At 38.4% G+C, this 25,754-nt stretch overlaps 1 protein-coding gene across 1 annotated transcript in view; it reads left to right on the top strand.

The window, feature by feature from the left end:
- The window catches only part of SMC3 (structural maintenance of chromosomes 3), a 72,829-nt gene that overhangs the window by 21,541 nt on the left and 25,534 nt on the right, over positions 1-25,754 (top strand). The window contains exons 3-6 of the mRNA XM_065230601.1: positions 7,339-7,478; positions 7,545-9,276; positions 21,259-21,913; positions 21,972-22,203. Of these exons, the coding sequence (XP_065086673.1) occupies positions 7,339-7,478; positions 7,545-9,276; positions 21,259-21,913; positions 21,972-22,203 (2,759 nt within the window). The remainder of the gene's footprint in view (positions 1-7,338; positions 7,479-7,544; positions 9,277-21,258; positions 21,914-21,971; positions 22,204-25,754) is intronic.

Here is a 25,754-nt window from a genome sequence, read left to right as displayed (position 1 = left end):
AAACATAATTTATAACTAAAAAATCAACTTACAAAACAATTTCTCGGCATCCCAGTTGTCTATCGCTTTCGACAACAATTTTCATTGCTCCATGTATACACGAAACTTTATAATATCTCATAGTTAAAAAAACAAAAACGTACCGTGCCTGGAAGCACGGCAACGAAAAAACGTCAATGAAAAATAAAATTTGAAGTAGATAGTGTAGGCAAGCTTTTCCCGACTGTCATTAGGAAGTTCAATTTACTGATTATCAGCAAATACTCTGACATTCGTCTGTTTGCTGGGTGTCGGCAATGCCAAAAATGTTAATTCTGAATTCCAGTAAAATATTATTATGCTGAACCCATTTCAGCAAACTGTTTTGCTGAAACTCAAAATATAAATTTGGTGTGTAGATTGCGGAACAGAGACCGACGTTAAATAAAGGAAAGAAAAGAAAAAAACAATCATCAGTAGTGTGGATGATTCCTAACCTATTATTTGTTACATGCTATCCGTTTACGATTGCATTCTGCTGAGTGAGGGGAGTGAGAATTTTGCAGAAAGAATCACTTATTATTTTCTAGCTTTAAACACAAATTGACACATTTAAATAGGTATTAAGATGGAGAAAAGTATTATACTGTAACGGCGACGCCGGGATTTTCTGAAGCGTTGGTTCCAGATCCATGAGTTTGATGGGTCGATAAGTAGGGTCCAGGTGTGGAAGCTGCCGTCCTGGCGACTGTAGCATTGGTACTCAGTACAGAAAACCAAAGTTGATAATATAAGAGTTACGCAGACTGAAACCAAAATCAACCTATCGAACTGTCTACCTATCGAGCATAGTAGACAAACTAACTCTTTTGTGTGGGAAGTATTGTTGTTGAGACTAGAGGAAACTTTCACAACCCACGTGAAGTCATCTGAGGTTTAAACAAAAACAAAGGTCGTTAAGAAAAATGCCAATTGATCTACATCAGTGTTGCAAGCTTCATGCTGCGTAACTCTTCTATTATCAACCGAGTCTACCTACAAAATCACTTGGTTGGAAGAATTCACACTCGTTCTCTTTGATGGTGAAGATGGTTATTTTGTTTCTGTGGTACTCGCGCTCATTAGACGATAGCGGTTGCGCATGGTGTGAGCCACTCTCCACAAAGTGCTCATTGAGGTTTCTCATGAGAGTCCTTCGACAAAATGGCGCCATTAATCACGTTTTTTGTTTTCACTAGTTGTTTTGAATATTCCTCGAAATGTGAAGGTTTTTTGTCTACGAAAAGCATTGAAAGCATCTGATTTTGATTTGATCGGGCCCTTTTTTTCCTTGATTTGTTTTCCGATTTGTTGTCTGAGCATCAATGCTACCGACGCCAGGGAGGCAGCTTCCACACCTGGACCCATCAACTCATGAACCGGGGACCAACGGCTTTACTTCCCTTCCGAAGGAAGGCGTGATTAGAGATGTTATGCCTCAGAACATCCCGGTGGCGCCGACTGGGATTGAACCCAGGCCTGCTGGGGTGACAGGCAATCACGCTTACCACTACACCACCGGCGCAGCTGCACATTGATCGGGCCCTTCCTTATTGTCGGTTGTCTTCTTTCCTTTATTTATCGTAGTTAGGTCCTTATGATTCTGAACGCTAGAAATACTAGTTTTCTCTTCTTCTTAATTCCTTTATTTAACGTCAGTCTCTATTCCACAATCGAGTGCCAATCACCGGTGGGCATCATCGATTGACGAAAATCGAATGTGCAGGAAGGCAGCTTCCAATAGCCATGAACAGCCATGGATACTAAAATCGTTTGTTGGTAGAGGAAGCCACCATGAAATAGTCAATCTTCGGTTTCACCGTTTTACTAATGTTCGTACCACATCCGATAATGATGGCTATCTTTCAACCTCGTTTGTCAGCTTAGATCAGCAAATGACTTTCGACAGAATTTTTTACATCTTCGTTTTGAATGATTTGCGTTATGGGGCTGAACCAATACCATATGCATTTCAATTTGAAATGACAACCATTCTACATAGAGCATTACATATTTCAACTGAGGTCTGTTCGCTTCTCGTATCAATGTTCAAGCTGTATTCGAGAGGAGAATCATCTGATTTCAAAACAACCGTCATCCGGTTGCTGCAACTGAGGAATGAATGAGTTCAGTTCGCTCTGTAAAAAAGGAGTCAATAAAAACTAATAATTGTTCAAGGCAAAATCGTGTGTTGTGATTTGGTGACTAATTTCCCTGCACCAAGCTATCGAAGTAAACATTTGGTCCAATCGAACCGGATGAGCGGACATTTTAGTCTGCCAAACGTAGTGCTTACGGAAATTTAGTTGCTGTAGTGTGCTGTATGGAAAAGAAAACGTTATGTCCGTGGCATAGTACGGGTTCTGGCAGTGTTTGCACCGTGTGCAAAAGTGCAAGTGGCCGAAGATTGCGCTTTGAAGTAAACGCACCGTGTGCTTCTTCTTCTTCTTCTTCGCATTTCAAGCTTATCTCATATGGCATATTAGCTTATTGCGTGCTCTCAACTTAGTGTTCTAGATGCACTTCCACAGTTATTAATTGAGAGCTTTCGATGCCTGTACCATTTTTGCATTGGTATAATTGTGTGGCAAGTCCAATCATACTTCTATGCCCAGGGAAGTCGAGAAATTTTCCAACCCGAAAAATTCCTAGACCGGACCGGGAATCGAACCCAGCCACCTCCAGCATGGTCTTGCTTTGTAGCTGCGCCTTTACCGACGGAGCTAAGGGAGGACCCACGCACCGTGTGCGTAAAGCCCGATTCAAAGTAAATTTGGACGCATTCAAGTGATCATAACTCAAGAATTAAACAACATACACGGTTGATCAAAACGTCAAACAAAAGGGTATTTATTCAGCTTTCAAACGATAGCGAAAATGCCTATACATCTAAGATTGGGCCCATCGCTAAAAATCTGCTATTTATCAATTTTATGCATCGTGTCGCTTGTTTTGTTCTCGACAGTATCGCATCTCCCTTGTTTCCATGGCCCAATATTAGGCTGGTGTTTAATTAGGGTGATCCAAAAAATTGTAAATAGTATACGTATAATTTGTTTTTTTCCTCTTGATTTATGTTTCTTCTTTTTTCGTAAAACTTAGGGTAATCAAAAATTTTGTAAATAGAGGAAATGTATGTAATGTCGGCCTAAGTGTCCCTAATTTGGGCCCATACATAAATTCAGCAATCGACTAAATTTTCAATAGCAACCAAAAATGTATGGTCCCAGCGTTCATCTAGATAAAATTGATCAATAGCAGATTTTTAGCGATGGGCCCAATGTTAGATCCATAGGCCAACATTAGAGCCATTTCCCCTAGGGGAATTTACGTATTCTCGTCAATCTAAGGAACTTCCGCACTTCTATTAATATTTTCTCAGTGTCACGCACACATATGACGTGTCTGTTTGTTTACATTTATCTGCTGCTAGCTGTTTTATCAATTCCAATCGACAGAACTGTCCAAACGGGTTGAAAACGTTTTTAAGGCGCTCCAAACTTCTCAGGTGAGTGTGATTATTGTCGGCAACCTTTCCGTTTAAACTGCGTGTTAACCAGCTGTTCTATTATCGGCAACTCGAAATCAGCCGTATCAGGAATGGATAGAATCAAGTTCAACTTGCTTAAAAATCTCCCAGACGTCGCGAAGAGACGCTTTTTGAACTTATTCAATCAATTTCTGGAGCACAACATTGTTCCGGATGACTGTAGGCAAGTAAGAGTTATCGCCATTCGAAAACCCGGTAAACCCGCTTCGGATTATAACTCGTACCGTCCCATCGCGATGCTGCCCTGTATACGGAAATTGTTGGAGAAAATGATTCTTTTTCGTCTAGACAAATGGGTCGAGTCGAATGGTTTACTTTCAGATACGCAATTTGGATTTCGGAGAGGCAAAGGAACGAGCGACTGTCTTGCGTTGCTTTCAACTGAAATTCAACTGGCCTATGCGCAAAAACAGCAAATGGGTTCAGTTTTCTTGGACATTAAGGTGGCTTTTAATTCTGTTTGTATCGACGTCCTTTCGGATAAACTCCACGATAGTGGGCTTTCACAATTATGAACAACTATTTGAGCAACTTGTTGTCTGAGAAATATATGAGCTTCTCTGGAAACTCGACAACTTCACGAATTAGTGACATGGGTCTCCCGCAGGGCTCATGTTTAAGCCCCCTTCTTTATATTTTTTTATGTAAAAGACATTAATGGTTGTCTTGATGAAAATTGCTCGCTAAAGCAGCTTGCAGATGACGGGGTTGTGTCCGTTATAGGACCAAGTGCACCGGACCTGCAAGGACCATTGCAAGATACCTTAGACAATTTGTCTACTTGGGCTATGAAGCTAGGTATCGAATTCTCTCCGGAGAAAACTGAGTTGGTTGTTTTTTCTAGGAAGCATCATCCTGCACAGTTACAGCTTCAACTAAAGGGTAGAACAATCACTCAAAGTATATCTTTCAAGTATTAAGGTGCCTGGTTCGATTCCAAAAGCACGTGCGGAAAACATATTGCGTATGTGAAACAAAAATGCCAACAAAGAATCAATTTTCTTCGTACAATTACTGGAACGGAAGATCTGATCAGGTTTATCGAACTCACCATCTTTCAATTCGCGGCGAAAACACATATCCTGAAGCTGTAACGGGTTCAATACCGTTGCCTCCGAATCGCGCTTGGCTGTTTGCACTCGACGTATACGATGAGCCTCGAAGTACTCGCGGGTGTTCTCCCACTGACAGATCGTTTCGCGGAACTGTCCTTCCGGTTTCTTATCCGTTGTGAAGTAATGAACCCATTGGTAATAGAAAACTTTGAGAAGCTGCTCGACAGAAATCCTCAAACAAGATTCATGAGTCTCTATTACGAGTACATGGCGCTGGAGATTGGCCCTTCTTCATTCAATTCCTCTCGTGTTTGCCTCCAAGACTTTTATAGTTCCTCTGTAAATTTTGATCTGACCATGTTGCAAGAAATCCGTGATCACCATCGGTCGATGGTTGTTCCCTTAATTTTTGCAAACAAGTACCACCATGTCAGTAACAATAAGAGTTTTATCACAGATGGGTCAACTATAAACGCTTCCACTGGATTTGGAGTATTCAACGAACTTCATAGCGGCTCATATCAACTGCAAAAACCCTGTTCCGTATACGTTGCGGAACTAGCAGCCATATTCTACGCAGTAGAGCAAATTGCCTCACTACCATGTGATCACTATTTTATTTTTACAGATAGCCTTAGCTCATTGGAGGCTATTCGATCACTCCTGACAGAAATCCGAGCTAAATTGAGTACTTTATCTAACTGCTCCTATTTTTTTTCCTCTGTTCGGGACCTAACACTACTGCGACCAGTAAATTGATCTATTGTAGTCTATCCCGTGTCCTTAGTTTAGTGCATGTCGTATTACTCCATCACTATTGAGAAATGATGAAGTATTCGATTTTTTTACAGTTGCCACTCTTGCATTTATCGCAAGGATCCGACTCTAATTGAAAGGTCCCGCTATTTATACCCTTCGGAGTGTTGAAACACCCTCCAAAGGCGCGCCCCTTTGTCAGTCAAAATTGAATTCCTTAGCAACAAAATTAAGGTATGACACCGATAATGACCATGCATCAGAACCCTAGTCTTAACCACTTCAAACTAGGGAACAACGAAGAGAAGATTAGGAATCACATAGATGAAGACAACTAACTCATTTTTTTGCCTTGTTTCAAGATCATCCTCGGTAGACAAAGCCGAGTCTTGTCACTATCAACAAGGCATAAAAAGTAACAAGGACTAAGATGTGTTCCTTGGATTACTGAAAAATCCTGTTCCCCTAGTATGAAGTAGTCAGGAACTAGGGAACAACGGATAGAAGATTAGGAATCACATAGATGAAGACAACTAACTCATTTTTTTGCCTTGTTTCAAGATCATCCTCGGTAGACAAAGCCGAGTCTTGTCACTATCAACAAGGCATAAAAAGTAACAAGGACTAAGATGTGTTCCTTGGATTACTGAAAAATCCTGTTCCCCTAGTTTGAAGTATTCAGGACTAGGAATCCGTGGTAGATCTTACATCCCGTAACGTACCACGAAAAGGTGATCTACCCACGTTACGGGGCAACTGCTCCTATACTATCACCTTAGTTTGTGTCCCATCTCATTGCTCAATTCCGGGTAATGAGATAGCGGACTCGCTAGCTAAGGTGGGCGCTATGGAAGGTAATATTTTTGATCGACAAATCGCCTTTGCGGAATTTTTCTCAATTACCCGTCAGCACGTCCTCACCAACTGGCAACAAAAATGGAACGAGAGTGATCTGGGGAGATGATTACATTCTATTCTCCCACATGTATCGAACAAGTCATGGTTCAAAGGATTGGACATGAGCCGTGACTTTATACGTGTCATGTTAAGGCTCATGTCCAATCACTGCTCGTTAGACTCGCATTTTTTCCGAATCGGGCTCGCAGGCAGCAATTTGTGCGCTTGTGGTAGTGTCTATCACGATATCGACCACGTGCTTTGGTCTAGCACCCTCCATTGTGTTGCCAGATCCGAGTTATCCGCATCCCTCAGGGCCCGAGGAAAAAAACCTTTGCGGCCCGTTAGAGACATCTTGGCGAGCCGAGATCTCGATTATTATAATTTAATTTATGTGTTTTTGAAACGGATTGATCTGAGGATTTAGTAGTTAGTGTCATCTTGCGTTCTCTCAAGTTGCTAGGTCCCCATCGGTGTACCCCCATGTTCGTCTTTTCCTCCAGTATGTCGCTTAGTTCTAGATCAAGAGCACATTGCTAGAAAAAAAACCTTGTATTCTCAATCCCTACCCTGCCAACCGATTGTTACAATTTGTTACCCCTAACCTCGACATAGCCGTGAGTAATCGGCCCCCGCTTTACTAACGTTAAGTTTAAGTAATTTTGTAACCCAAACGATGAATATCGGCTCCGCAAATCTAGGGCAAATGAGCCTACATTCATAATACAAAATACATTCATTTGAAATATTAAACAAATTTCCATTTGGTTTACCCCTCGTGACGATAAACAAATACATTGGTAGCCTTTTTCGCCAGTTAAGCGAAAGAGTTGATCATATTGTAATATAATATATTTGGCTTCACCTTAAATTCAATAAGCATTTCGTATGAAACTAAATCGTATAATTTCCTCAGTGTAGGAACGTTGATAATGATAAATATATATGTTTATGGTCTGAGCGAGAAAAAAATCTAAGGGATTATTATCAGCGAATGAGTCCAATATGGTGTGAATTGCCCAGTAAACAGTGATTCTAATATTGCTATCCGTATAATTCCAGCTATCCAATTCGTTCTTAGTGACGAATTTACCCATCTACGACCAGAACAACGCCAGGCTCTTCTTCATGAAGGAACTGGAGCACGTGCAATGTCTGCCTATGTAGAAATCATATTCGATAACTCAGATAATCGTGTACCGGTATGTTGTTTTAGCTACAGTTATGTTGTGGAATTTATTTGATCATGTTTATTATATTTTTTTCAGATTGACAAAGAGGAAATTTTCCTTCGCCGTGTGATTGGTGCCAAAAAGGATCAGTATTTTCTTAATAAAAAGGTGGTACCACGATCTGAAGTAGTAAATTTGCTGGAGTCGGCAGGATTTTCAAACTCAAATCCATACTATATTGTTAAGCAGGGTAAGATTAACCAAATGGCGACGGCTCCCGATTCGCATAGATTGAAACTGCTGCGTGAAGTGGCTGGAACGCGTGTGTATGACGAACGGAAAGAAGAATCAATGAATATTCTTAAGGAAACCGATGGAAAGGTTGAAAAAATCACAGAGTTTTTGAAAACTATAGAGGACAGATTGAAAACGCTGGAGGAGGAAAAGGAGGAACTCAAAGAGTACCAAAAATGGGATAAAGCTCGCCGCACTCTGGAGTACATCATTCACGAAACCGAACTTAAAGAAAATAAAAAACATCTGGACGACTTGGAGCATCAAAGGAAAAGTTCAGGAGATAAGCAAAAAGTTTTCGCGCAGGAAATTCAAACTGCACAAGAGAAAATAAAGAATGCTCAAAAGTCACTCAAAGATGCAAAAAAAGAGGTGGCTACCACGAAGGATGAAAAATCTGTACTAGCAACAGAACATCAGCAGTTACTCCGTGAGAAAACTAAATTAGATTTGACAATTTCTGATCTCACCGATGAAGTGCAAGGGGACAACAAATCCAAAGAACGAGCTGAACAAGAATTAAACCGCTTAAAAATAACCATAGCTGAAAAGGAGAAAGAACTAGAAGCAGTTCGACCGCGCTACGAGGCTATGCGTAGAAAAGAGGAAGAATGTTCACGAGAGCTAAACTTGAAAGAGCAGAAACGCAAAGAACTTTACGCGAAACAAGGACGAGGTTCACAATTTTCCTCAAGAGAAGAACGAGATAAATGGATTCAAGGCGAGCTAAAATCGTTGAATAAGCAAATCAAGGACAAAATTGCCCATCAAAACAAATTGCAAGAGGATCTGAAAAGAGACGCCGCCAAACAGAAAGACCTTGAGAAGAAAATTGAGGAACACACCGAATCCTTCGAACAGTTGAGAGTGCAAATTGACGAGCATAACAAACACTACTACGAGTTGAAGAAGAAAAAAGACCACTTCCAAACAATACGCAATGACATATGGAAAAAAGAAACCCAAGTAACGCAGACTCTGTCCGGCAATAAGGAAGAATTGGCTAAGGCCGATCAAGCTTTACGATCGATGGCAGGAAAACCCATTCTGAACGGTCGAGACTCTGTCCGTAAAGTACTTGAAAGTTTCACCCAAAGAGGCGGGCAACTTGGGGATATAGCCAGCTCTTATTATGGGCCAGTAATTGAAAACTTCAACTGCGATAAGTCGATCTATACGGCTGTAGAAGTTACAGCTGGTAACAGATTATTTCATCATATCGTTGAATCAGATCGTGTTGGTACGCAGATTCTCAAGGAAATGAACAAGCAGAAACTTCCGGGGGAAGTCACATTTATGCCGCTAAATCGGCTGCAAGTTCGCATTCACGACTATCCGGAAGATCCCGACTCCATTCCAATGATTTCAAAGCTCAAGTACGAAGAGCAGTATGACAAAGCACTGAGATACATTTTCGGGAAGACACTTATATGTCGCAATCTTGAACGAGCCACAGAACTGGCCAAGAGTACTGGACTCGACTGTGTTACCTTGGAAGGAGATCAGGTTTCCTCAAAGGGTTGTCTTACTGGAGGTAGGTAAAAGTAGTATTTAAATGTGCTTTTCGTGGTTGTGCTATATTACCCCGAATGAGACTCTGCCTTCTTTTGATTGTTGCTCGTTCTTTTAACATTCATGGTACCGACATTCGGGTTACTGGAGCATAGTCGTTTTTCGTACCGCTGTGGAGGGGTTCTTTGGACACTTTTTATTGCTAGCAAACTTGCACATATTCGTATGAAATCAATAAAAGTAAAAGGATGTGGTGGAGATCCAATAGGAATACCTTTATGGTTTAAAATGAGGAGTATACACACTTATCCAGTTAAAATCTGTGAAAAATTCAAAGTTGAGAAAATGTGCTACGAAAATTCACAGACTTACTTCTGTTAACTCCGTTTAGTTATGAAAAATAAAATTTGTCGATTTTATCGAATCTTTAACGGTCATTTGAATTTTAACCGAGTTTTTCAGTAATTCAAAAACCGAGTAAAAATATACTGATTCCTGTAAAAAATATAAGTGTGATATGAACGACTAAGATTGATAGTAGAAAATGTTCGCCATATGATATAGCCATGAAACCACAGTCGGAAATGTAAACAGACGGGCTATTTTGGACGTGTGGTAAATTTTCATCTCTTTTGATAGTAAAATTCCCAACATCATAAAGTCTGTCCAAACTAAACACCCTCTACAAAATTCATAGTCAGTTCTGGCATATTACTGGTTTAAAAGAACTTTTCAAAAATCATGAATTTTTGGTACGGTGGACATTTAATATGGAGATATCAATGTGAACAATGCATTAGGTCATAAACTAACAATTTTGCACGTCCAGATCCCTTGAAATACTCAGCTTCCATCATTGCTACGTTATTCACGTAGAATCTACGTGATTTCACATAAATGTCAATAGAAATTCAGATAAAAGTTACGTGATATTCATGTCCGACAATATTAGGTGAATTTCACATAAACGGTAAGTGATTTGCAAGAATAAAAAAAATTAGTGCGATTCAATATGGCGGTGAAGCAGCTTTGGTGGCAGTTTATTGTGTTAGGTTGTTTTAATTGAAATCAATTAAATCGAGATTCAAAAACCGATTTGCAAACACACAAATTTGAATAATTATTTGCTGGACTACTACAGCGGAATTAGCGCGTTTCCTGTGAGAATCATCATGTAAAATCATGTAGTTTAATATATTGTGAAGGTCCCAAAGAAAGGAATTGGAGCCTTCAACGGTTGCTGTTGGACGATGATTTGTTGTTGCGGGGCTTGAGCACGAACACTGGCATTTTCGTGTGCCATGATTAGCTCATCCATGGTCGTGCGGACGAAGTTGTATCGGTCTTCAAATGCGACATAAACTTCCTCCTGCTGTTGAAAACATTCTTGGGGAATGATAGCAACCAGTTTGCTATGCACTGCGCTATATTCGTTGTAGGCCACATCGATATTCTTCATGTACGTCCTGAGTTGTGAGAGGCTCACCAAGTTTCGAGCGGCAACAAGCGCCCTTTGCACATGCACTACTTTCATGGTGACCTGGTCTCGCTGGCGGGAACGCGACGTTATTTCCTTCACGGTTTCGGAATCAGCACTGATTTCCCATTCTGCAAATCCTTCGAATATTGTTGACTCGTCGTGCTGCTTCTGCCGGTGGTGTAGTGGTAAGCGTGATTACCTCTTACCCCAGCAGGCCTGGGTTCAATCCCAGTCGGCGCCGCCGGGATGTTCTGAGGCATAACATCTCTGATCACGCCTTTCTTCGGAAGGGAAGTAAAGCCGTTGGTCCCCGGTTCATGAGTTGATGGGTCGATAGGTAGGGTCCAGGTGTGTGAGCTGCCTCCCTGGCGTTGGTAGCATTAGTGCATAGCATGGAAAACAAGATCGACGAAAAACAAACCAAAGAAAAAAAACCATTGCAATGATTATTGACCAATTCATTTGTTTCGAACCATAAAAAATCCAAGGCTAAAGCGCAGGAAGCTTACTATGGCCCACCTGTTCACTATGCCCCTCCTTCACATACTTACTACATCTCTAGAGTCCTAGTGACCATGCCATATTTTTTACTGTTTGGAGAATCCTTACCTCGGAGGCACCATATTCGAAGCGGCTCCTAAATCGACGCACTCAATAATGTTCGACTATTTTGAATCATTAGTTTTTGAACTGTTACTTCTGCAGATATTAGTTCCAGTGCTATGGATGATGGTATAACAAAGTTTTTGAACATATCTTGTCAAAATCAAGATGCATTGCATATGCGATTGTACAAATCGTGGTTGGCTATAATGGTCAACTAATACGTTTTGCAGAAAATATCGTGTGTTGACGCAGAAAAACACCTTATTATACACCTGGCCACATCCTTACAAAAAAGATCGCACTCCTCGCATAATCAAGGTCATGCATAAATGAACCAAAAGGTGCAAATCTAGAATGATCTTGATTGCGGCTTCTATTGTTATATAGAGAAAATGTCGGCCTAAATGCACCTAATTTGGGCCCATACATAAATTCAGCAATCGACTAAATTTTCAACAGCGACCAAAAATATTCATTAGTACCGTCCCAATGACGTGTTCATCTAGATAAAATTGATAAATAGCAGATTTTTAGCGGTGGGCCCAATCTTAGATCCATAGGCCAACATTAGAGCCATTTCCCCACACTTGCACGCACAATAGGCCATACCAAGGCCTTCTTCATTATATGCGCCTCTCGCATATACCGTACAATAGCACAATCAATCAACCTAACTGCCCAATAGATTAGGAAAACTATGTGCGGATGGGAGGAGAAACTTAAAAACACGTCTGCACTGATCGACTACCGATCCTGTTTCATCGTACCAAAATCGAGTTGCGATCAGGGTTGCCAAATGTAAATCTGTTTGTTATCCTAAAAAATCTTTTCATCTTAGTTTTTGTCCAGAAAATCTGTGATGATATTTGAGTTGATAATGTATTAATTGAATCCTTTAAAAATGTCAAATAGATAGAAATATATGTATAATAAATTACTTATGGCTTATGAAAAAAATACCTCTGACAGTTCTCATTCTTCTTTCCTAACCACAAAAAAACATGTGTTGGTGATGATAAAATATACTGAAGTGAAAAAAATGTTCTGTTTTTAAACATCTCATCTCATTTCATTTAAAAAATCTTTTATCATATTTAAAAAATCCGTGTAATCTGTTAAAATCCTAAAAATCTGTGATTTGTGAATACAGAATCTTGGTTTTAAAAACTCTGAAAAACCTGAAGAAATAGAGATTTGTCTGTAGTTTTGGTAACCCTGGTTGCGATCAAAGATAGACAATTGCGTCATCATTAGGAACGCGTTAAATATGGTGGTACGCATTGAACCAGATTGTGTTATAACAAAATTACAAATGCAGTAAGGAGGAGGTTTTCGGCTTACCTCGGAGATAGATCACCTTTTCGTGGTACACTACAGGATGTAAGGTCTACCACCGAATCCTAGTCCTGACTGCTTCAAACTAGGGGAGCAGGATTTTTCAGTAATCAAAGCAACGCATCTTAATCCTTGTTACTTTTTATGCCTTGTTGATAGTGACAATACTCGGCTTTGTCCACAGAGGATGAACTTAAAACATGGGAAAAATGAGCTAGTTATAATGAGAGAGAGAAGGATTAGTATTTTCCATTTAATTCCACTACTTTATTTGCTTATCCTTGACAGATACGCGTATTTCGTCTACAATGTGCAGACTTCTTCAGTGTCTTGTACTAATACTCGACTGAAGAAAAACATCGCATTTACCGGATATATATTAACACAGGTACTCACTTAGAAACTAGGTAAACTTAAATTTAATTTTCTATAGGAACAGGTACTCCGCTGCTTACTCGTTGATGTGTCCTAGGTAGTAACTTGAAAAGCCATGTGTGTCCGTTTCCTTGATCCCTGTTGAGTAAAGTTGAATTACGTTGTTTGTTGATCTCGAGGCTTTCTGCAACATCCAATTTCCATGGTGTAGATACGGTTCGTAAAATCGTGATGTCCTCCGTCGATAGTTGGTGGTCCTCTGTGAAGATGTGTTCTGCAACCTTTGATTTGAAATCATATGTTAGGCCTTTTTTCTCTTGCTTTTTGGCCTCCGCTATATGTTCTTTGAATCTAGTTGCTTAAGTTCTCTTGGTTTGTCCTACATATACTTTGTTACAATGATTACAGCTTATTTTATATACACCTGCTTTACCTAAAACATTAACTGGGTCTTTAGTGGATCCTAACAATGATTTCAACTGGTTATGTCTACTGGTGAAAACTAAATCTAATCCGAATTGTTTTAACTGTGGTCTTAGCTTACAAGTAATATCTTGATCAAATGGAACGGACACTTATTACTTGTAAGCTAAGACCACAGTTAAAACAATTCGGATTAGATTTAGTTTTCACCAGTAGACATAACCAGTTGAAATCATTGTTAGGATCCACTAAAGACCCAGTTAATGTTTTAGGTAAAGCAGGTGTATATAAAATAAGCTGTAATCATTGTAACAAAGTATATGTAGGACAAACCAAGAGAACTTTAGCAACTAGATTCAAAGAACATATAGCGGAGGTTAATAAGGCCAAAAAGCAAGAGAAAAAAGGCCTAACATATGATTTCAAATCAAAGGTTGCAGAACACATCTTCACAGAGGACCATCAACTATCGACGGAGGACATCACGATTTTACGAACCGTATCTACACCATGGAAATTGGATGTTGCAGAAAGCCTCGAGATCAACAAACAACGTAATTCAACTTTACTCAACAGGGATCAAGGAAACGGACACACATGGCTTTTCAAGTTACTACCTAGGACACATCAACGAGTAAGCAGCGGAGTACCTGTTCCTATAGAAAATTAAATTTAAGTTTACCTAGTTTCTAAGTGAAAATGTACCTGTGTTAATATATATTCGGTAAATGCGATGTTCTTCTTCAGTCGAGTATTAGTACCAGACACTGAAGAAGTCTGCACATTATCCTTATCTCTCTCATATACAGGTATTCCACTAAGACGCCCACATTCATCAGGATTTAGCTAGTTAGTTTTCATCTATGCGATTCATAATATTCTATTCGTTGTTCTCTAGTTTGAAGTGGTTAAGACTAGGGTTCTGATGTATGTTCATTATCGTTCATTATCAGCTAGAATCGGTTCCTTGCGATGAAGGCAAGAGTGACAACTGTATCAAAACCGAATACTTCATCATCTCTCAATAGTGACATACATACATACAATACGACATGCACTAAACTAAGGACACGAGATATGCTACAATATATCAAATTACTGGTCGCAGTGGTTTTATGTCCCGAACAGAGGAAAAAAAGAGGTAGTTGCAAATTATTTACCAAATCGTATAGTGGGAGAGGAGGGTCATGTTTACATAATAATTCTTAAACGTTATTCTGTTATTTTGTTCATAAACTACGTAGACAGTTTATTTTTTTTTATTTTTGACAATTGTCTTTGCATTTGTTTTTAATTTGTATGGACTGTAGTCCCTCCCCTTGGCTAGTTTTTAACCTGGACGTTTTTAACTGAGCTTCCCCTCTCTGATGAACCATTGCATAAGAGAACCAAAGTTCTAGTCTGAAGTGATAGTATCACACTTGTTACTCCTTTATTTGAAAGCCGCGTTGTAGTACGCTTACGTATAGGTACTGATGTTGGGTGCGATACTGGCGGTAGTTGCCGCAAATCACTCTTATTTTATTTATTTTTACGCAGATAGATTTCTTTGGGTTTGCAAGGGAATTATACTATTGAAATATTTCAGAAAGTGTCCAACGGTGCTCCTTCTATTTGCGTGACAAGCTTTCATTGTTGTTTTCATTGAAGCATTACTCAAGGAACAATATTAAACACCACCATGGTATTGTAACTAATCTTATATATGCTTCATTTTGGCTTGGGATAAGTGTTTGAACTATGGCTCGGGATTTCCATTCTATTGTGACATATCCATACGTAATTTTGTGGGACGACATAGTGGAAACGTGTGAGTGTAGTTGGAGCATATACCTTATATAATTTAAAAATCAGCTAGGAAACTAATTTCAAAGTGAAGCATTTTAGTCACTTGAAGGTGTCACCTGGGTCGATCTAAGATATAATAAATATAGATCAAAGTCAACATTACTTGAAACACGTTAAATGTTAGATTACATAGCAGTTTAGGTACTTAATAAAGCATGAGTTATGATTGATTAGGTAAATCAGAGATTTCAATTATTTATTAAATTAGACTAATGAGATATCATTATAATCAAACAAACTTAAATAAGAAAATTTAGACAGCCTAATAACATTAAGTAGATTAACAAAAGAGTTAGGATGCGGGGTGTCCGCTTAGGGAGGCAACTAGCCTTTTCATATATTGTCTGTTTATGTTGATGGTTGCTTTAAAATATCAATTTGGTATATATATGAAAGGATGAATCAGTGGGAGATGGATTTTCGGTTTCTTTACATTTTGCAACACAAATCTAGTACTATGTGTCATTTCCTCAAACCCCCCAATAACCGACCGCTTCAATCCCTTCCTTTTCCCATGGCGTTCAAGTGGTCCGCATAGACTATTCAGCCATTACCCTTCCTTTATCATCGGCTTTGTATTGACTTGCGCTCCCATTGCCCCACCAAACGCTGCAAAATGAAAATGAAAATGAAATTTGTATGGACGGTAGACAATCGCCAACCCCCTAGCCCACAGCCCCTCTAGGAAAAAAGAGGATAAATCGAAACAAGTTCACGATTATGCATTCTTAACCTTCGCGTACTAAGGTCTAAATTTACATAGATTTCAAAATCCAATTAGTTTTAAAGACATCATTTCTCGATGTTTTTCTGCACAACAAGTTGCATTTTGTCGGGAATCTCGGTGAACATAATATTTTATCATTCAAATTATGTAATTGTACCAGTGGCGACTCTAACGATGGTCAATGATCACATTGGGCATCCCAGAAAAGTTTCAGTGTGCACGAGAAAGTGGCCAATTCTGATATGATATGTCGCATGACGAGTTTTGGTTCTTGTTGAGAATTGGCCACTTCCCTGAGGGCATCAGAACATTTCCGTGGTGGCCAATGTGACCGTGGTTTCTCATTAATGCCATGGCCGAGTTTTGAAAAACAATGTCGCACAACGGGGTTTGGTTTTTGTCGAGAATTAGCCACTTCCCCGGAGGCACCGGAACTTTTCCGGGATGCCGAATGCTATCATGGATCACCGGTATAGCCAGTATTGGTCCAATTACATCATTTGAGTGCGAAACGTCTCCCTTACACAACACAAACGGTAGAACAACATTCGAGAAAAAAAAAGAAAATTATCAAATAGGGGAAATGTATGTACTGTCGGCCGAAGTGTCCCTAATTTGGGCCCATACAGTATCGGACAAAACATTTGCAACCAATAAACCAACATCATGAAACTATTCAGAAAAGAGTTATGGTAGGTCAATTTTCAGAAAGACATATGCAAACGTTTACAAGCAGCATCCCAGACAACCAGAATGCACGTATATTCAAAGTTGTTTTCGTGGTATACAAACATATATACAAACAAACAATTCGTATATAATGCAAAGAAATGGCTTATACGTACAAAAGTGGAGGCCATATACGTGCATATTTTAATTTAATTTTAAACGAGTTGATTTACCATCATATACGATTTAATCTGTAATAACAAATTCATCTTGAAAAGTCTTACGATGTAATCCGATTTAATTTGTGATACAGTACGATGGAAAAATGAGTCATCGCATATTGGTCGGAAATTTGCATTCTATACGATTTAATTTAAACATAATGCGAGGTATGCCATTCTTATATGCGATTTTGACTAAAACTGTAGCAATTTACGATACTGTCTGTACATTATTATACGACTTCTGGTTGTCTGGGATACTTCAGGTTTATTTTAACAAAAAACTCATTATTCATACAGAATATTTCATCAATTTAAAAAAAAAAAGTGCAAAAGAAAATGTTTTCCTCGCGGACAAAACAAGTGCAACTTAGCATATTGCTCGCCAAATTTTGCTTGGCTTTCAATATTTTGTAGCGAATCCTTTATTATCGATTACAGCCTTGCACCTTTTGGGCATAGACTCGATCAGGTTGTCAATGAAGTTTTGTGGAATCGCTGCCCAAGCCTTTTGGATTTGTTCAAACAATTTATCCTTATTGCGAACACCTTCACGATCAATTCTTTGATTCACGATCTCCCAAAGATTCTCGATTGGGTTAAGGTCCGGAGATTGGGGTGGCCAGTCCATCACAGATATCTGGTTATAATTAAACCACTGTTTGACCACTTTGGCGGTGTGCTTGGGGTAGACTATTCACAACGTGTAAAGTTATCGAGGCAAAAATGATTCCGTTGCATCTCGTTTTCTTAGAAAGAGAAGGTATAATAAAGTTATCTTTTTTTTTTCTCTTAACCGATAGCAGACACGAAGCTACTGCTACCACCTGTTATGGCAGTTTCGGTTGCGTTCGGGTGTAAAGCAAAAATCATGAAACTCAATCTCACCACAGTATGGTAATATTTGCTAGCTTGATACTCCGATCTGCGATATTACAGATTACAGCTTGCAATATCAACCGCAATTGGCTTGTTGATGTTTGTGTACGAAAATCAAGCGTGATTTTGATCTTTGGTGAGATTTAATTTGTTGATATATTTGCCTAACACTGCTGCACAGTATGAAATGGGTAGCATTCGATTTCTCTTATATATTTACAATAGATAGGTGATACCTTGATTTCATTTCCGGGGTGCCAAATAAGTTGTCAATTGTTATACACTGAAGTCGTTTTTTTTACGCGGTTTTTTTTACACGGTTTTTCGCGATTTACACGGGACGTTTTTAACGATTTCTCGACAACGATACAACCTATCGACTTGATTTCAATCACATTATCCGTTTCAAGCTATAGGTAATCGAATGGCATACTTAAAAAAAAATTCACAATTTTTGGTGTAAATACAGAAATTTTTAAAATATGTCTATATGGACCATAGCATGCTATAATTACAAATGACATCAAAATCCGATTTTTTAAAAACATTTAAGCATGTGAATAATCAAAATCTCGTAGGTTTTTTTTACACGGTTTTTTTTTACACGGTACGTATCCCCCGTGTAAAAAAAGACCTGAGTGTATTAGGTTCTATCATGTATTTTGGGGAGAATCGAAAAAAAAATACAATTTTTTGGTCTTGTCTTTAGTATGGGATTTAATTCCCTAATATTTTAAAAAGAGATGGGTGCTATTCGGGTTAATTTACCGGGCGCCAAATAAATTGTCAATTGTTTTATTAGGTTTATTTATCGTGCAAAATGAACAATTTTTTTAGGTCTGCACAGTACGAAATTGGTGGTATTTTGACTTTTTTTACAATATATAGGTGCTATTTGAGTTTATTTTCCGGGCGCCAAATAAGTTTTCAATTGTTTTATTAGGTTCTAACATAAATTTTGGGGAGAATCGAGCAAAATGGACAATTTGTTGAGGCCTACATAATAATGAATGGATGGTATTCGATTACCTAATATCAGGGTGTCCATTCAAATCCAATTTTTAAATTCCTTGTTTTTTCTTGTAAAAAAAATCCCAACCCAAACATCACCCCTGATTTTAACAAAAAAAGGCGTTCAAAAATAACCGTTTATAGATAATCATATTTTATCAACAGAATTGTTCTACAATGCGTTTACTTTGTAGAAAAATATGAAATGCGATTTGCATTAACATGTTGATCATCTAGATCTTCATAACCCCATGAAATCATACATTCGTATACAAACAAAGAGCCTCCTGCAAAAAATAAGCCTAAATGTAGTTTTGGTATGTCAGAAAAAGCATGTACTAATGCAGCAGGAGAAACGCAGTATTAAAAGTTCTTAAAATCTTCCTGGAGTTAAGATCTTGAAGTTCTAAAAGCCAAACAACATTTTGTGGGATACAAACATGTGTTACTAAAATATTTATCATTCTCCAAATTGTCCGGAGACTTAGTAATTCTACAAATTTACTCTGTAAGATATCGTGGTTGGAACAACGACAAAATCGCCGTATGCCCTGTGTCCAAACAGATTGCGAGTGAAAGAAATGAATAGAGTTTTTGTAATTTTGAGGATTTTTGATACTTAATATGAAAGTTGTTAACAGATCTGTAAACAAGAGAATATATGATATAAAATTTATTGATTCCAAGTATTATGTCAAGTGGATTCTTCAAGACCAAATTATAGCCAACAAGACTATGATAAAATAAAAATTGTTACTTGGGATGAGTATATATGAAGTTTCCTGCATGTTTCCCGGATTTCGCTGATATGTTTACAATGGATGGGTACTATTTGAGTTCATTTCCGGGCGTCAAATAAGTTTTCATCTGTTTTATTGGGTTTTATCATGTAATCTGGGGATAATCGGGCAAAATGTACTATTTGAGGTCTACTCAACATTAAATTGATAGAATTCGATTTCCCTGATGCTTTTACAAGAGATGGGTGCTATTTGAGCTAATAATCCGGACGCCAAATAAGTTTTCAAACACTTTAATAGCTTCTATCATGCATTTGGGAAGATTCGGGCAAAATTTACCATTTAGGGTTAACTGCCACATTTCCGGCCAATTAAGCACAACCCGCACTTAGTCTTTCTTAATCTAGAGCAGTTTAGCACCAAATGGAATGTTATTTTTACTGATGGCTTCCAAATTTATTTACCTTTCCGTACGTACCGTAAGATTTGATAAAGAGAAACCAACCGTTGAGATATTGTCAAAAGTCTAACACTACTTCTTGACGCCAAACTCGGCCTACGGTTTCTAAACTCGGCCTAACGCATTGAAACGCAATTAAAACGCTAATCAATTCGCTTCGGCCTATCGGATGAAGATAAAAATTGATTCGGTCGGAGCGCTTGTTTTGTTTTTGGGAAAAATTGGTGCATATCACGCGTTCTCATTGACTTCGTTCGGTAGCTTATTAACTAAAGTATCGTACCAAACGCACAATAGACTTGTTAACACTGAAATCATGGATTTATTTGAAGTTTCCCCAAAATGGGCGATTAGGCCGAAGTAGTTCTCTACCCTATTGATGTCTGCACAGCATGAAATGGGTGATATTTGATTCCCCTGATATGTTTACTATTTGTGCTATTTGAGTGCATTTCCACCAAATGAGTCGAGTCGACTCAATTTCGTCAAAATGGGATTTACTCAAAAGTGAGTTGAATTTTCCGGGCTTTTCCAGCAAAAACTTCCCGAATATGAGGAAAACCGATCACTATACTCCTAGACTGAGTAAAAGAGATGGATTTTTTTCATATTCGAGTAGTTTTGACTGGTTTTTTACGGCTTCTGTCCGGAAAATTCAACTCACTTTTGAGTAAATCCACTTTTAACGACCGTGCAGCGAACTGTAGTGAACTTTGTAGTGCAGGGCATTTTGTAGAACTTCAGCAAGTTTTGTAGATCTTCATCATTTGAAATTTAGCGAACTCTAGAGAAATTTAATTTTAGCATTCGTAGAACCTCGGTCTTTCGTTAAGGTTCAATTTACCTTGATGTATTTTCGAAAAATTCGAAAGCAGTTTTTTTCGACGCATCATTTCAGATTGCAAAAAGCTCGCGTAATTTTCTGTAAATTAGCAAAGGGAAAAGAATGACGCAAGCTTTTTGCAATCTGAAGTGATTCTTCGAAAAAAAAACTGCTTTTGAACGTAAAACTGTGTAGATGTTCAGGGAGCATTTTGGATATTTCGGAAATTTAATATAAAGTCTGGGAACTGTTCGCTGAAATAAATGAGCTTTTTAAAGTTAAGGGAACTTTATTTAGTTTCAGGAAACTTCATAAAAATTCCGAGCCCTTCTTTTAACAGGAAATATTAATATCCACGTTATGAAGTTTGTGTACAATTTATACAATGGTTTATTTTATTTGTTTAGGTTATTTTAACACATCTCGGTCCAGATTGGAAATGCAGAAAAAGCGATCCGAATATTTACAAATGATTGAAGATTTAGACAAAGAATTGGGCGAATTCAGAACCGAACTCAAGCAGACAGAAGCCAGCATTAACAGTGTAGTTTCCGAAATGCAAAAAACCGAAACAAAGCAAGGCAAATCGAAAGACGCGTTCGAGAAAATTCAAGCAGATATCCGTTTGATGAAAGATGAGCTAACTAGAATAGAACGCTTCCGGAACCCGAAAGAACGGTCACTAGCTCAATGCAAAGCAAACCTGGAAGCTATGAATAGCACAAAGGATGGTTTGGAGAATGAGTTACACCAGGAACTGATGTCTCAGCTATCCGTACAAGATCAACACGAGGTGGACCAGCTCAATGATGAAATACGTAAACTGAATCAAGAAAACAAGGAAGCTTTTACTGCTCGTATGAGTTTGGAAGTGACCAAAAATAAGTTGGAAAATCTGTTGACCAATAATCTGTTTCGTCGCAAAGACGAATTGGTGCAGGCATTGCAGGAAATATCAGTGGAGGATCGTAAACGTCAACTCACTAATTGTCGCAACGAAGTGGCATCTACTGAAAAGAGAATCAAAAAGGTGTTGAGCGATGTAGATGAAATAGACAAAAAGTAGGATATTAAAAATGTATTGCGTGGATTAAACATTAATTACAACACTTCATTTCAGGGTGAGCGAAGCCGTTAAGCAGCAGAAAACATTGCAAAAAGAACTCGAGACATGGATGCAGAAGGAAAAAGAAGCACAAGATAAGATGGAAGAAGATTCAAAACGCATGGAAAAGTGGGCTGCTAAAGAAAACTTACTGCATCAAAAAATCGAAGAGTGTACTGAAAAGATCGCTAGTCTTGGAGCTCTACCCCAGGTCGATCCATCGTATCAGAGGATGTCGCTGAAAACGGTAAGCAAACTGGTACAAATGGATTGCCGTATGTTATCAGTGTTGATCCAAAATCTGCTGTCAATATGGTATCACTCTCATATATAGTCGCTATATTCATAGTCTGGCGGATAGAATTTCGATCTATCAAAAAGCGGAACCATTTCAATATATTGTAGAACAACAATTGCAAAGGTATTATCAACATTTATAAACAAATACGTTGATTATTCTTTCCTCACCAATCGAAGGTAAATTAGCAGCATCATCGGATTTGTGTAGGTGATCCTTTAGTCACGAGAAAACGGTTTCCGAAATTTTGTTCGTAATAGCTGATGTGCTCTTTTCTGTTTTTGGTCGTGATTTGCTCGATTGGTTCCGGTATTTGACAGCTCAATTGATTCTATCCGCCAGACTATGAATATAGCGACTATACTCTCATAGGGTCAAGAGTTAAAATAATAAAGATAAGGTAAGGTACATAATGGCAATTTGAAATGCGGGGTAAGAGGAAACGGAAGCTGTAACTAGTTGCTTGTGCCGGTGTTCATTCAGCCAAAACACAACCTAATGATTGTACGACTTTTCCCCGAAAACCAGTCCCCCGAAAGTTTTTTCCCCGAAATACACTTCTCCGAATAAAACGGTGGGCGTTGACCAGATTTGGATTTTTCTGATATAATCCTAAATAGGACCAAGATTATTTAATACTCTAGTAACCTCAAGTCCTGTCACAATTTTTCATTGTGATTAATCAACACTCAAAGAGGTAAAATACAAAATTTGGGGTGAATTTGAAAGAAAGGGAACTTGGAGTGTAGAGCGCACTGCCCACTGAACGATTCTGAAGCCTGGCCAAGTGAGTGGGGTATGGCTTTATTTGATTGAACGTCATTTCCAATTTATATATTGATACAAACCATTGGCATTTGGTATTTGAGATCAGACAGAGATAGGATGCGGAGGGCCCGCTTAGGGGGAGCGTAACCCATGTTATGGTTTCCATTTATAAAATAGTTCAGCTAGGCTAAAAATGATACGTTCATAGTGAGAGAATGTACCATATGGTGCCCGTTCATTGATCAAAATCAGATTCACATCGTCAGGCCCTGCCCAAGACTAAAGGGATTGACGATGAATTGTCAAGTTTTATTTTGCATTTGCATATAATTGTAATTTTAAGTTTGCTTTTGTAATTATACGATAAATAGTTTACCTCAATTGAAACATTGAATTGTATAAACTTGACGAATCATACATCTAATATAGTAGTAGTTACAGTGTCGCATGATTTAACAACCACTGTCGGCAGGGTTGATTACGGAACTAACATAACTCGAACACTAAAATGATCCCGAAACAAACGCTCATTCGTTGCACTGTAAGTCATAAAGTAGTTTTATTTATTTTCGGTGGACATTGGCCAAAATTGGATGTTTTATATATAATCCTAAAAATGACCTAGATTATTTAATAGTCTTGTAACCTCAAGTCCTGCCCCGTAACGTGGGTAGATCACCTTTTCGTGGTACGGGATGTAAGATCTACCACCGATTCCTAGTTCTGACTACTTCAAACTAGGGGAACAGGATTTTTCAGTAATCCAAGGAACACATCTTAGTCCTTGTTACTTTTTATGCCTTGTTGATAGTGACAAGACTCGGCTTTGTCTACCGAGGATGATCTTGAAACAAGGAAAAAAATGAGTTAGTTGTCTTCATCTATGTGATTCCTAATCTTCTATTCGTTGTTCCCTAGTTTGAAGTGGTTAAGACTAGGGTTATGATGCATGGTCATTATCGGTGTCATACCTTAATTTTGTTACTAAGCAATCCAATTTTGACTGACAAAGGGGCGCGCCTTTGGAGGGTGTTTCAACACTCCGAAGGGTATAAATAGCGGGACCTTTCAATTAGAGTCGGATCCTTGCGATAAATGCAAGAGTGGCAACTGTAAAAAAATCGAATACTTCATCATTTCATCATCACAATAGATCAATTTACTGGTCTCAGTAGTGTTAGGTCCCGAACAGTGGAAAAAAAGAAGGAACCTCAAGTCCGCGTTCGGTCACACTTTGTATTGTGATTAATTAACAGTCAATGGGTAAAGTATGAAATTTGAGATGAATTGTTTCAAAAGGGAACTTGTAGTGTAGAGTGCCTGCCCGAGCAAAGTCTGAGATCAAATTGAAATCTAAATTTGATGCTGTGATTTCGCTGATAATGATTGCTCAGGTTGCTGTCGTTTTGGTCGTTTTAACGGTTAAAATATCAAAATTGAGAGCAAAAAAATCTTCCTGTGACATCACATTGAAAACTATTTCTGCTATCAGTGAAAACTCAATTTGATATCAATTTTTTCTGTTGATAACAAAACAAGTAATCAATTTGATGTTAAGCTAAGGCAATGAAAACAACCCCGCAACAACATATTTTTGAAGACCAAATGTACAGCAAAATGAAAACAATTTTTTTTTAATTGCATAAACTGAAATCAAATTAGGATTTCAGTTTGATGTTGATATCAAAACTTGATTTCAATTTGCTGTCATTTTGATGCTGGACTTTGCTCGGGTGCCCACCGGTTGATGCTGAAGTCTGCCCAAGTACGTGGGTTAGGGTCTAATGATTTCTGGATGGAGTTGGAGTTGGTAGTTTAGCTGTTTTGATTTCGGTACAGTTTGTTGAGATCGGGTATAGTTTCTGAGTCTGTTGTTTGTGGATTCGCATTTTGAAATGACTCAGATTAGTACAGAGTAATAGTTTTGTTGCTGGGGAGCTTTCTTTTGGAATCGTCTTTTCTTCATACAATTCTCATTATTCATACTATATTAATCATGACCAGTCTTGGAAAATGTGATATGTTTGAGCCCAGTTCTAGATTAGTTTATTATTAATATCTTTTGAATTGCGCTCGCGAGAGGTTGGCTCGGATTGCACACAGCTATAAATAAACACAATACATGAGTTAATAAACATAAACAGGCTAATATTATCTTCTTTCGGATTGCACACAATAAATAAATACAATAAATGGGTTAATAAACATGTTGACTAATATTATTTAACCTGAACTTTCTTTTTTCTCTATTTTTCACTATTATCTCTCTATTTACATACAAATCAACAAATGAGCCACACGGGAATGCAGCAAACGTATCAAATAATCCCCAATGGAAATTGTTGCTGGCAGCGTACTGGCAGCAGAAAAACAATATAAAAATAAAAATAATATACAACCGACAATATCACTGCAGGCAGCATGTGAATCAAATTCATCAGTACGTCACATCAAAGGCACAGGGGCTTATGGCAGCAAAATCCCAACAAGGAAATCAAGGAAGCCAATAGGAATTTTACCTGGGCCCAGGTCAAGCAACCGCTAAGAATGGAGGTTTCTCATGTTGGATACTTGAGTGTGTGAGCACGTAAAGAGGGACGTAACCCGTAACCTGCAGTACCTAATAAGGTTTTGCACCGCCGGGGTTAACCTCAATCGGATGACAGTTCAGTGGTACTGTTTACGTGGACTTAGTCGATTTTTTCTTGGGTAGATTTTCTCGATAATTTTTC

Source organism: Ochlerotatus camptorhynchus, unplaced genomic scaffold (genome assembly GCF_037179485.1).
Source record: "Ochlerotatus camptorhynchus isolate MF236.1 unplaced genomic scaffold, CSIRO-AGI_Acam_v1.1 ptg000030l, whole genome shotgun sequence".
NCBI lineage: Eukaryota > Metazoa > Arthropoda > Insecta > Diptera > Culicidae > Ochlerotatus > Ochlerotatus camptorhynchus.
Note: the sequence above shows the minus strand (reverse complement) of the source record. Positions and strands in the feature narration are given on the sequence as shown.